The 12,262-nt window shown below is 39.0% G+C and overlaps 1 protein-coding gene across 5 annotated transcripts in view; it reads left to right on the forward strand.

Moving 5' to 3' along the window:
• LOC120730339 (proline-rich protein 5-like) overlaps window positions 1-12,262 on the forward strand; it is a 44,962-nt gene that overhangs the window by 28,637 nt on the left and 4,063 nt on the right. For all 5 annotated transcript variants that reach the window (XM_040026682.1, XM_040026681.1, XM_040026680.1 and 2 more), the window contains 4 exons: window positions 3,133-3,199; window positions 4,534-4,625; window positions 6,202-6,339; window positions 7,782-7,899. In XM_040026682.1, the coding sequence (XP_039882616.1) occupies window positions 3,133-3,199; window positions 4,534-4,625; window positions 6,202-6,339; window positions 7,782-7,899 (415 nt within the window). The remainder of the gene's footprint in view (window positions 1-3,132; window positions 3,200-4,533; window positions 4,626-6,201; window positions 6,340-7,781; window positions 7,900-12,262) is intronic.

Here is a 12,262-nt window from a genome sequence, read left to right on the forward strand (position 1 = left end):
TAAATGCAATCCATTATTATTATTATTATTATAAGGAATTTAATAACGTACAATAGTGGCATGTAGGTGGAGTGGTGAAAAGAGAGGAGCAGCGTAGAAGTTCTCAATGCATCATGTAAAGTTGCTACAATTTTATAGATTTTTGCTGATATGTTGATCACCGAAATTATTTTTAAAGTTAAGCATTTTTAAAGTTAGTCAAATTTGTTATTTTATGGGAAATAACCTTTAAATTGTTATGGATTGTGAGCCACAGGAACTACTGTATCACTGCCATTGTAGTTTTTGTGAGACTTGTAGTATTTTAGTTCTGTCTCGCTTGTATTACTGATCTTAAAATTGGAAAGGCATTTATTATGAAATTGCAGGCTTTTTTTGACAGCACATGCCCTTTGTGTTCGGATGTGTTTGTGTCCTTTTTAATTTTTCTTTCTTTTCTTTCTGTTTTTTTTTTTGTTTTTGTTTTTTAAATGATCTGCATGTTATGTCAGCACTGAGTTTCTGGTCTTCTTTGTGCTGAAATGTCTTTCCTCTTCACATCCTGAAGCAGCTTAGCTTTCATTCTGTCATGACATTCAGATTAAATTTTTTGTGGTTATTCTGAAGGACTTCAGTAAAAAAAAATGTAATATTTAAATATCCAGTGTTATTATCAACAGTACAGTTCTGCTTTATATATGCACCAAACAGCCACAGCATTATAATCATATTATAATACATATTAGACAAATAAAGTGAAAAATACTGAACATTACAAATCACTATAATGTTCTGTTAGGAAAACCTTGCAATCAAGCATTCATGTGGATAATATTGGACATGTACTAAGTCCTTCTAAAAGCCAATATGTTTACAGAGCTGCTTGAAAAGCCTCTGGGCACTGATTTAGGTAGTTATTCACCTCATCGTGCTTTATTTAAAAAGCACTTTGCTCTCAGACTGCAGGCTTATTCGTGGTTCCTAGTTCATTGTTCAAGTAGAATGGGAGACAGGCCCTTCATTACGGAACCAGCTTCCAGTTTGGATTTGGAGAGACAGACACACTCTCTGCTTTTAAGATTGGACTTAAAACTTTCATTTTTATAAGGAGGCTTTTAGTTAGGGCTGGAGATATCGAGATTAGACTCGGCAACCAGTGGCAATACAATATTTCCACAGTCTGGAACTGAACTCTATTCTCCCAAACAAGAATGCTCGCCTCAAAAGAGTGGGATTTATCAGAGATTACCTTCAGAACTTGGGAGTAAAGCATGGAATAATTAGCCTGCTTGTAGTCTTGACTTCAACCCCGTCGAGCACCTGTGGGACTTCAGTGTGCTCTTCTTGTACAGATTCACTAACTTGTGACAAATGCTGGTTGAAGAATGGAATGCCATCCCGCAGTAGTATGTGATCCACATGAGGAGCAGAGAGCAGAGGTGAAGGACTGCAGTGGCTGTGGATGCTTCTTCCACATGCTTTTGAAGCCTGTTTGTTTGAATCAAATGTGGCTCCATTTAGGGGGAAAGAAACCGGCTTTGCAGCTATATACACTTTACTACCAAGAAGCATTGTTAGAAGTCGGAGGTGACTCTACCGACAAAGCGCAGGAACTTTCACTTGAGCCAGATGAAACTATGGTGTCATTTGATATAGTCTCTCTCTTCACTTGCATACCTACAACAGAGGCAGTGGAGACTGTTAGAAAACCCCGATCAGATTTGCACACTGTTAGATCCTAAAAACAAATGAATCCAAATTTGGTTAATGAATCCAGCCGTAATTTCCTTTTCTTTTTTGCTCAGAATAAGAACATTTCCATACAAATATTTGTAAATGAATCTCATTATCTGTTTGTTTTTTAATGTCTTTGTAGTACATTGAGTTACCTAATGTTAGTCACTGCACAAGAGAACCAATGATTGAATCTCTTAATATTAATTGATATGACTGCTTCAGTCATTTAGCTTTAATGAATTTGCTCTGAACTCAAGGTCAATAAACATTTTTCACCTTTAGATCTCTCTCAGTGGCTAAGATACTTTATGAATTACTTTCACTAACACCAGAATTCAATTCATAACACTGAAATTCTTAGAAAACCTCAATTTAAAAATTGTGTCACTAGGAACAATCCATGGTACTAGAACTGCAGTCCCTGATCAGTGTCAGCCGTTGCCAAAAGAGCCAAGCAAACCAAACAAAAAAGCGCTGTGAGTGCTCCAAGTCTGGTTGCCCTGCGCAACTGAGAAACCACAGGGCTCCTGGTTCCTGTGACGAGCGAAAAGAGCTGCAAAACTAAAGAGCAATCTCTGCTGTATCTCATTATCTGAAAGGAAATGTGTGCTGTGTAAATGTGTTCACTGTTACAGTGATGATAGTTTCCTGTGCTACTTACTAACACAATAAATAAGGAAGAACAGCAATGCTTTTTATACTCTGCCTTTAAAATATTTGACCCATGTGTTAAAACACCTGTATGCATGCTATAATAACAATAATACCTTGTTGGTCACTGCTTCAGTAGTGATATTTTTACATAAATACAAGCTAGAGTGGCTGTGGCCCAAGAGGTAGAGCAGGTCATCGACTAGCTGGAAGGTCAGTGATAAGATATTGAACCCTGAGTTGCCTGTGATGCATCCATGTGAGTGTTATTATAGTGATATCAGGTTGAAAGTGCTTAGGTTAGAAAAAAGTACTCTTATAAATGAGCCTCATAGTATTAAAATGCTTTGCGTGCTCAAATTGAGTAGAAAAGTACCAACCACAATATTTATAATATGATTAGTTCTTTTGTAATGTATGAATGGATTTTTGTTTGGGTATTAGTGCGTTAATTTAGCAGGTAGGACACTGACAATGATTTTCAGACAGCGCTGAACACAGGATCACACAGTATTTGGACTGGTTAACTTTCAGTCTGAATCTTTGGGAATCTCTTTATAATCCTGTCTTCTGTTCTAATGTGACATGTGGTAAGATTAAATGTGTGATTATTTTCTGTTTTATGTTGTCCCAATTTGAAATGGCAGTTGCATGAAATGTGGCGTGAAATTTAAAGACATCAGCTTGTAGATGATGACCTACTTATTGGCTTGATTGTCCTGGATACACAGTTCAAATCTTTGTCTGTCTGTGTTGATGTTTTAGAATCAGCTGCTGAGTCGAGGTCTATCTGGAGTCCTGGAACAGATCCTTCTTCAAAACAGTGACACTGGTTAGTAGGGTGTTAATATAAAGAAGCTGGAATCTCTTATGTTTAGTTCGCCCTATGTTTACTATCAGCCCAGAACAATGTAGAAGAGAACAGGCCTGGATCAGCACTGTCTCATATTGCCCATAAAATAGAAAATGACTACATTCTTGTAACTATAGGATTTAAAATGACAGAAGGGAAATTTGATTAGGTGGTGTGGTATTTAAGCCACTGAGAATTCTGCATGAAGTCATTTGCAAATAAGTAAGGTTTATTTACATAGTGCTTTTCAAGAACAAAATTCAAAAACTGTTTTACAGAAATAGGGATACAATATGTCTGTGAAGGTTCTCAGTCCTCCAGGCCACCTCGCCAAGGGATTAATAAAGTTCTGTTCTAACTCTTTAAAAAGCAAGGATGGGGGTACGGAGCTCAAGTACACAAAGCTCTGGTACACTTGGGTTGTGCAGCAGAACAATGATCTAAAGCACGCCAGCAACCTCTGAATGACTCAAAAAAATAAATAAAGGTTTTGACTTGGCCTAATTACATTTTAGACTAAAGCTAAGATGCCTTTACATGAGCTTACACAAGCCGTTCTCTCAAAAATGAGCAGCCTGTTTAAAGTCTGGCTGAATTTAAACAATTCAGGAAAGAAGAGTGGGCCAATTCCTCCAAAAGACTAGAATTTCTTATGTTGCTATGTATGCGTCTCTATCCAGTTAATCCCACCAAGAAATGTTGAAGTTTATAGCACTCTAACATTATATTATGTTTTCAATCAGCTGGGGAAAATATTTAGCTGAATCTGCTCTTAATTGTCCATTAAGACTGAACAGAGTAAGTTAGTGGAATTTGGATTAAAGGGAACTGTATTGATATTTTTGCACTCCCACTGTAGAAGTTATTGAATTCTATTATGTTGGTTTTTTTTAGCTGGTTTAGTAAATTGTGATTATTGTGTGTAAAAACTGGTTGAAAGGATTGAACTAATAATTGTTTCTCTAATAATTTTGACTGATTTAAAATGTGAAAAAATAAAAATGTGTTAGACTGTGACTCTGATGGCACCCCACATTTTCCAAAGGTTGCTGTAGTGGCCGTGTCTGATATTGTCTGATGGACCATGGAATCACTGCATATATGATTATGTTGCCACTATGTTGCAGCCAAATAAAGGATATTGATCTGTTATAAAGTAACAGGTTTCAGCAGAACATCATGCTTGTGTCTATCTTCTGTTAACCTGTTTGTTTATACAGACAGAAAAACAGTACGAGTAAGTCCTCAGATGGTGGGAAAAGCTCAGCATATCACTGTAATATTGGTTGTATTTCTAATTCGTGTCCCCACAGATGACAACCAGCTTAATGTCCTTGCCTGTATGTGGGACCAGTTCTTCACAGAGACCCTCCCTACACTGCAGGCCATCTTCTACCCTGTCCAGGTAAAGTGTTCATCATCCACATTACAAAAATGTATAGTTCAGTTCTTCCCGAACTTTAATAATACGGCATTCAATGAAACCAAGACTTCTGGAGCCTTTTTATATTATGTTACTTATGTTATGTTACTTTAAAATAGGGCTGTCAATCCAGAAAAATGATTGTCTGCAAAACTCACTGTATAATGTTGTGATCTGTGGTGACAGTAGGAAGCAGGTGAAAGAGAGAGATGAGGTATGCACTTTAAAGAAGAGGAATAAAATCTAGTAGAAGAAAGACAGGTACAATCTGTGTGAATTGGAGTTGGGGAGGTGTAATGTTTAAGATGCATGAAGTACAGGTAGTGAAGGCAGATGAGTTTAAATACCTGGGGATAACCATTTGAAGGAACAGTGTAAAAGAGAGAAGTCAAGAAGAGGTTGCAGGCAGGTGAAGTGGGCAATTTGTGACAAAAGGGAAGCGGCGAGGAAGGATGGTAGTGAGACCAACTATATTATAGAGTTTAAAGATGGTTAGTCTTACAAAAAACATGGGGAGGAGCTAGATGAGTCAGGAGTGGCAGATCATGCTCAGTGTTTGTAGACAAAATAAGAGAGGCAAGGATGAGATTGTGTGAACATGTAGAGATAAGGGCTTGTGGATAAATTAAGCAAAGGATATTGAAGGAGCAGCTAAGGGTATTGAGACAGGAAGAAAAAATGAAGACCAAAGGGGAACTTCATTAATGTAGGGACTGAGGACATGCAGAGGGTTGGTGTGACTGGAGATGTAGGCCCCTAAAAGGAGAGGCTGAAAGAAGACATTCGTATAGTACCAGTTAACAACAAGATGCCATATAATGTACGATAGAGACTCAAAAAATGTTAGAGAGAGAGAGAACCCTGATGATCAGATGAGTAATCACTGAGATATGGAAGAAGAAAAGGAACTCCCATTTAACAGCAGAACCAGGCTCAGGGCGCAGGGGTGAACAAATGAAAACTGTGATGTTCATAAAAGTAAATCTTTTTCTTTTCTTGCTACATTTTTGAATTTGTGAGATTACCATAATGGTATCAGAACAGTCAGAAGTTTTTTCTGTTATTTTCATAGCTCAATTGTCCAAAAAATGTTTTGGAAAAAAAAAATTGTTTGTCCAAAGAATGTTTTGGACACACAATATTGTGTGTCCAAAACAGCTGTGTCATGGGCTTAGTCTGTGTCTGTGCGTGGTTTTAGAAGATCTAAAGTTACAGATTTAAAGCCTTACATCACCTGGGGTCATTTGAGTGCAGAGGTTATTAGATTAACCCTCTGATCTGAGGACTGAAGTAAAGTGCTTCTGAGCGATATTTTTCATTCTTTTTGGTTGTATTTTTTCACATTATCTGGATTTGAAATCATATTGGGATGAAAAGCCCACATGAGGTCACCGTAATGTAAATTTTAATGGGAAGACTTGGCTGAAAGTGAAAGTAGGGCGCAGGTAGCAGTGATTATGGTTAAGGCAAGTGTCCAGCAAATTAACCAATACTGAAATGTTGTCTTTAATAATAGTCTGTGTTTATGTATTTTTAAATATGACTTTGTGCATTCCAGGGTCAGGAGCTGACTGTGAGACAGATGGCTCTCTTGGCCTTCAGAGACCTGGTGCTGTTAAAACTTCACCTGGAGGACACTCTGGGAAATGCAACCTCTATTCCTCCATCAGTCACACAGATGCTACTGGTGTTACAGGTAAACACACAGTCACACACAATCACTCGCTCTATTTAAGTTAATTACAAGTCAGTTACAGCCTTTATTTCTTAATTAGCACGATATTTCTTCATGGCCAACATCACTGTAACCCAGAAACCCAGAAAATACAATCAGATACATATGAAACAGTTTGTCCATGTTAGCTTAATCATATTATTTGGAAATGCAGCTAAAACTGAGCTTGCATCAAATGTTAATGTCCCAAAAGATAAAGAAAAGCTATGAGCATAACATAAGAATGCAGTTAGGTCAGAGGTGTGGCCATTATTAAACAGAAAGTACCTGTGAGTCCATAAAAGTTTTCGTTTTGGGTTTATTGCTAACATATTTGACTCTTATGTGAGCTACGTACTGGTGTTGTTGTTGGTGAAATTAAAGATAAAAATGCAAAAATAAAAAAACAGGCTATTTAAAAGTACTAATCATCAGTAATACCCCTAGATCTAAACAGTTTTAACACAAAGACCTTCAATAGGTTTTTGATTTTTGGATACAGATATTACTTATCAATACACTAGTTGATACCATTCTCTATATTTTATATAAAATAAAGATATAACAGACGTTATAATTCTGACACATTACGGGGCCAAAATAATCGTACTTCTGCCATCAATATTACTACAATACTAAATTGTTTTTCATTGTCATGACAGTTTACACTAAATTCAGACTTAGTGTAAACTTAGGCTAGCTACATGGTAGTTGTTGCTGTTGTGATGATTTGTTACCAAGCATTCAGGACCTAAATCAACCCAAATCAACTTGACTCCACTGTAATAAATGGTGGGGAATTTTTTCACAATAATTAAGCAATTTAAGAATTTGGTTGTACGTTTGATCTGACAGAACTATGCCTGCTGCTTGTCTACATTTAAAGAAATACTTACTAAAGGTTCATTTAGTGTGGGACCAGGAGGTTGCCCTGAAGATGCTGATATAAAGCATTGACTGCTTGCTAAAGTAAACATATTGTGCTGTGAAGAATGTTATATTTGCAAATGTAACTAACATCCTGTATAGAAGATTGCATTTAGCTGAATTTTTCATTAGTTGTAAAATGAGCCCAGTCTTTTGAACATTCTGACCTGTCGGCTTTGACCGCAAAAAACAAAATATTAACGCACAGCGATGTCAAATGTAATCCCTTGAAATTGGCACATTTTATTGGGGGTTAGTTAGAAATGAGAAAGTATCAGGTATATTAGATTGCATTAATACTGCATGAATTCCAGTAGCAGTACAGTTTGCCTAGATGCTTCTCATTACTACTGACCACTCTGGTCCTGGTATCCATCCTTACTTAGTATTTTGAAGTGAGAAAAAAATGTCTTCAGTTTTTAAAATATCATACAGAGGCCCAAAGGTACTCACTTAACATCAAAAATTGTATGAACATCTTTGTCTTTTTCTGCCAGGGTATCCATGAGTCGGGTGTTCCAAGTTCGGAGTATCACCGTTTGGAGAGTCTCGTGGAAATTGTTGTGTCTCCATATATCTGCAATGTCCTGCACAATAGAAACAGCCACCAATTAGGTCAGTCCACTGATCACTGATACTGCTTTTACATTACATTGATTTGTTACAGTTAAAGTTACAAGTTACAGATTTTAAGGCTTACATCACCTTGGGTCACCTGAGCGCAGAGGTTATTGGTTTAACCTTCTGAGTTGAGGACTAACGTAATGTGCTTTTGAGCTATATTTTTCACTCATTGTGGTTCTACTTTTTTCCACATTATCTGGATATGACATTGTATTAAAGATAAAATACCAGAAGGTTAGTTGTACTCCCAGCACAGTCTCGAGAGCATGGAGGAAATTTCAGGAGACGGGTAGTAACTCTGGATAGGGCCGTAGAAGGTCCTTAATCCATCAACAGGACTGGTATCTGCTCCTTTGTGCAAGGAGGAACAGGCTGAGCACTGCCAGAACCGAACAAAATAACCTGGCTTCAGGTTTCATGACAGCGTGGCCTCTAATGGGCCCTGTGCTCACTGCCTGGAACAATGGATCCTGGTTTTCATTTATCATAAAATACCAGAATTGGCAGGTTGATGGCAGAAATCTTGTGCTTTTCACAGATGTCAAGGGTTCCAGAGAACCATGGAAAGTGTTATGCTGCATGTAACATTGTTCAGCACAACCAATTTGGTGGTGGGTTAGTGATGGTCTGGCGAAGGACGCATATACAGTGGGGCAAAAAAGTATTTAGTCAGCCACTGATTGTGCAAGTTCCCCCACCTAAAATGATGACAGAGGTCAGTAATTTGCACCAGAGGTACACTTCAACTGTGAGAGACAGAATGTGAAAAAAAAAAATCCATGAATCCACATGGTAGGATTTGTAAAGAATTTATTCGTAAATCAGGGTGGAAAATAAGTATTTGGTCACCTCAAACATGGAAAATCTCTGGCCCTCACAGACCTGTAATGTCTTCTGTAAGAAGCTTTTCTGTCCCCCACTTATTACCTGTATGAATGGCACCTGTTTGAACTCATCATCTGTATAAAAGACACCTGTCCACAGCCTCAAACAGTCAGACTCCAAACTCCGCCATGGCCAAGACCAAAGAGCTTTCGAAGGACACCAGGAAAAGTATTGTAGACCTGCACCAGACTGGGAAGAGTGAATCTACAATAGGCAAGCAGCTTGGTGTGAAAAAATCAACTGTGGGAGCAATCATCAGAAAATGGAAGACATACAAGACCACTGATAATCTCCCTCGATCTGGGGCTCCACGCAAGATCTCATCCCGTGGGGTCAAAATGATCATGAGAACGGTGAGCAAAGATCCCAGAACCACACGGGGGGACCTGGTGAATGACCTGCAGAGAGCTGGGACCAAAGTAACAAAGGTCACCATCAGTAACACACTACAACGGCAGGGAATCAAATCCCGCAGTGCCAGACGTGTTCCGCTGCTGAAGCCAGTGCATGTCCAGGCCCGTCTGAAGTTTGCCAGAGAGCACATGGATGATACAGCAGAGGATTGGGAGAATGTCATGTGGTCAGATGAAACCAAAGTAGAACTTTTTGGCATAAACTCAACTCGTCGTGTTTGGAGGAAGAAGAATACTGAGTTGCATCCCAAGAACACCATACCTACTGTGAAGCATGGGGGTGGAAACATCATGCTATGGGGCTGTTTTTCTGCCAAGGGGACAGGACGACTGATCCGTGTTAAGGACAGAATGAATGTATCGTGAGATTTTGAGCCAAAACCTCCTTCCATCAGTGAGAACTTTGAAGATGAAACGAGGCTGGGTCTTCCAACATGACAATGATCCAAAACACACCGCCCGGGCAACAAAGGAGTGGCTCCGTAAGAAGCATTTGAAAGTCCTGGAGTGGCCTAGCCAGTCTCCAGACCTCAACCCCATAGAAAATCTGTGGCGGGAGTTGAAAGTCCGTGTTGCTCGGCGACAGCCCCAAAACATCACTGCTCTCGAGAAGATCTGCATGGAGGAATGGGCCAAAATACCAGCTACTGTGTGTGCAAACCTGGTAAAGACCTATAGTAAACGTTTGACCTCTGTTATTGCCAACAAAGGTTATGTTACAAAGTATTGAGTTGTATTTTTGTTATTGACCAAATACTTATTTTCCACCCTGATTTACGAATAAATTCTTTACAAATCCTACCATGTGGATTCATGGATTTATTTTTCACATTCTGTCTCTCACAGTTGAAGTGTACCTCTGGTGCAATTTACTGACCTCTGTCATCATTTTAGGTGGGGGAACTTGCACAATCGGTGGCTGACTAAATACTTTTTTGCCCCACTGTACTTCTACAGGCTCTACAGGTTATAGCACCCTGACTGCCATTAGGTATCAGAATGAAATCCATAGATCCGTTGTCAGATGCTACACTGGTGTGATGGTCCCAGGGTTCCTCTTGGTGCACAACATTGCCAGGCCTCATGTGGTTAGAGTATGTAGGCAGTTCCTGGAAGATGAAGAAAATTGATAACATTGACTAGTCCACTTGCTCGCCTGGCTTAAATCCAACAGAACACCTCTGGGACATAATGTTTCAGTTCATCTAGTGATGCTGGGTTGCACCTCAGACTGTCCAGGTGCTCAGTGATGCCCTGGTCCAGATCTGAGACGAAACTCCCCAGGATGGCATCTGTCTATTGTTAGACAAGCACATGGGGGCCATGCAAACTACTGAGTACCATTTTGAGTTGTTGTAAAGACATTTCAGCATAATGGACTAGTCTGCTGCATCAATCTTTCACTTTTTGGGTCGTCTTTGAATTTACCCTTCTGTCACTTGATCATTTTCATTTCCATCAAAAAATGTAGCTTATCTGTGTTCCTAACACATTAACCAGTACTGATAGTGATTGCATGACTTTTTAAAATCTTTTATCGTCCTTTTAACTTTTCAATAGCTAACCAATGATTTCTGATTTCAGGTTGCTCAAACATAAAAAAGGTGCATTGTTTTACATTGACCTCTGCATACATCTGCAGTTGATTTTCAATACAAATCTAATGGTATAGATGTCTTTACTATGACAGATGGATTACATTAAGAAAGTAATGTTTATGTTTTTAAGAAATAATTAGTAAGTTTGCAACAAAAGTGCCTGCTGAACTTAGTCAGCTTGTTTCAGAGGTCAGAGGCAATGTGCTGTTTAAATCCTCTCAGAGGTTGGCCGCTTAATCTGCTCCTGCTGCATTGTAGTTTCATTCCAGCAAACAGTTACTTCATAAAAACCAGTTGGAGAGATCTGAAATGTTTTACACACATACACAACACGTTGATATAAATTTCAAAGTCCAATGCTGCTGCTACTGACAGTTAGACAGTGTGTACGCAGACAGGACACGTTGTTACAATAAAGTGCAACTGAAATAAATAACCAAAGATATTTTCTATGAGTCATAATTCTTCACAGAATTTAAAACAGTCAGACATTCGCTTTCCTTCCTTTACGGTGGCCCAGGCCAAACGGATGCAACTCAGAAACACTGCAAAAAGAAAATGCAGCGAAAAAAACGCTGCAAAAGAAAGCGCTGCATGCAACTTCAAGAAAACCTGCACTGCAAAAAGAAAAACGCTGCTGACTGCACTTCAAGAAAACGCTGGCAAAAAGTGCTGCAAAAGAAAGCGCTGCAAAATCCAAAAGCACACGAAATAGGAAAAAAGACAAGGATGTTCCTGGGGATACATACCGACGGAAGTGCACGAACCAAAAAAGTGTTTTTTTTTTTTTTTTTCTTACCAAACAGCTGTCTGTCTGCTACGGAAACCGAACGTGAACAGGGGTTTCTTCTTCTTCTGTTGTTTAATGGCAGATGTACGAGATACGCCACCTGCTGACTGAGCTCTATTCGTAACAGACAGCGTTCACAACTGACATTTAGATAATCGAGTTGTGTTTATGCTTGTCTTGTCGAGATTGTTGAATAGTTGAGTGTTAATGCAATAACACTCATCTGGTGAGACTTGACATATTATAAGTCTGTATATTAACTCTGTCAAGCACCATTCTTTTATTGACGGGTGTTGTTCAATCGGGAAGCTCTCGTTGAGGAGAAAGAAAACTTTTTGCGGTACGGATATCCATTGTTTATTTTCAAAAGGCTGAGAATAGGAGTAAATGTCGAGTAACCGTGTCATTCAATCATGAATGTCGCATGTTGGCAAGAGAAAGTGACAGATTGGCATGGGGGTACCGTGCAACTGGTCCGTGGGTGTCCCAGGAACATTTCCGTTGTCTTTTTCTATTTCGTTGGCTTTGTTGCTTTTGCAGCGCTTTTCTTTTCGTTTTCTCGTGCAGTGTTTTTTTCTGAAGTGCAGTGCAGCTCTTTCTTTGCAGCGTTTTCCTTTTGCAGCATTTTCTTGGCAGTGTTTTCTGAAGTCCGTTTGGCCTCTCAGGGC

Source organism: Simochromis diagramma, unplaced genomic scaffold, assembly GCF_900408965.1.
Source record: "Simochromis diagramma unplaced genomic scaffold, fSimDia1.1 OVJJ01000293.1, whole genome shotgun sequence".
In the NCBI taxonomy this organism is placed as follows: Eukaryota; Metazoa; Chordata; class Actinopteri; order Cichliformes; family Cichlidae; genus Simochromis; species Simochromis diagramma.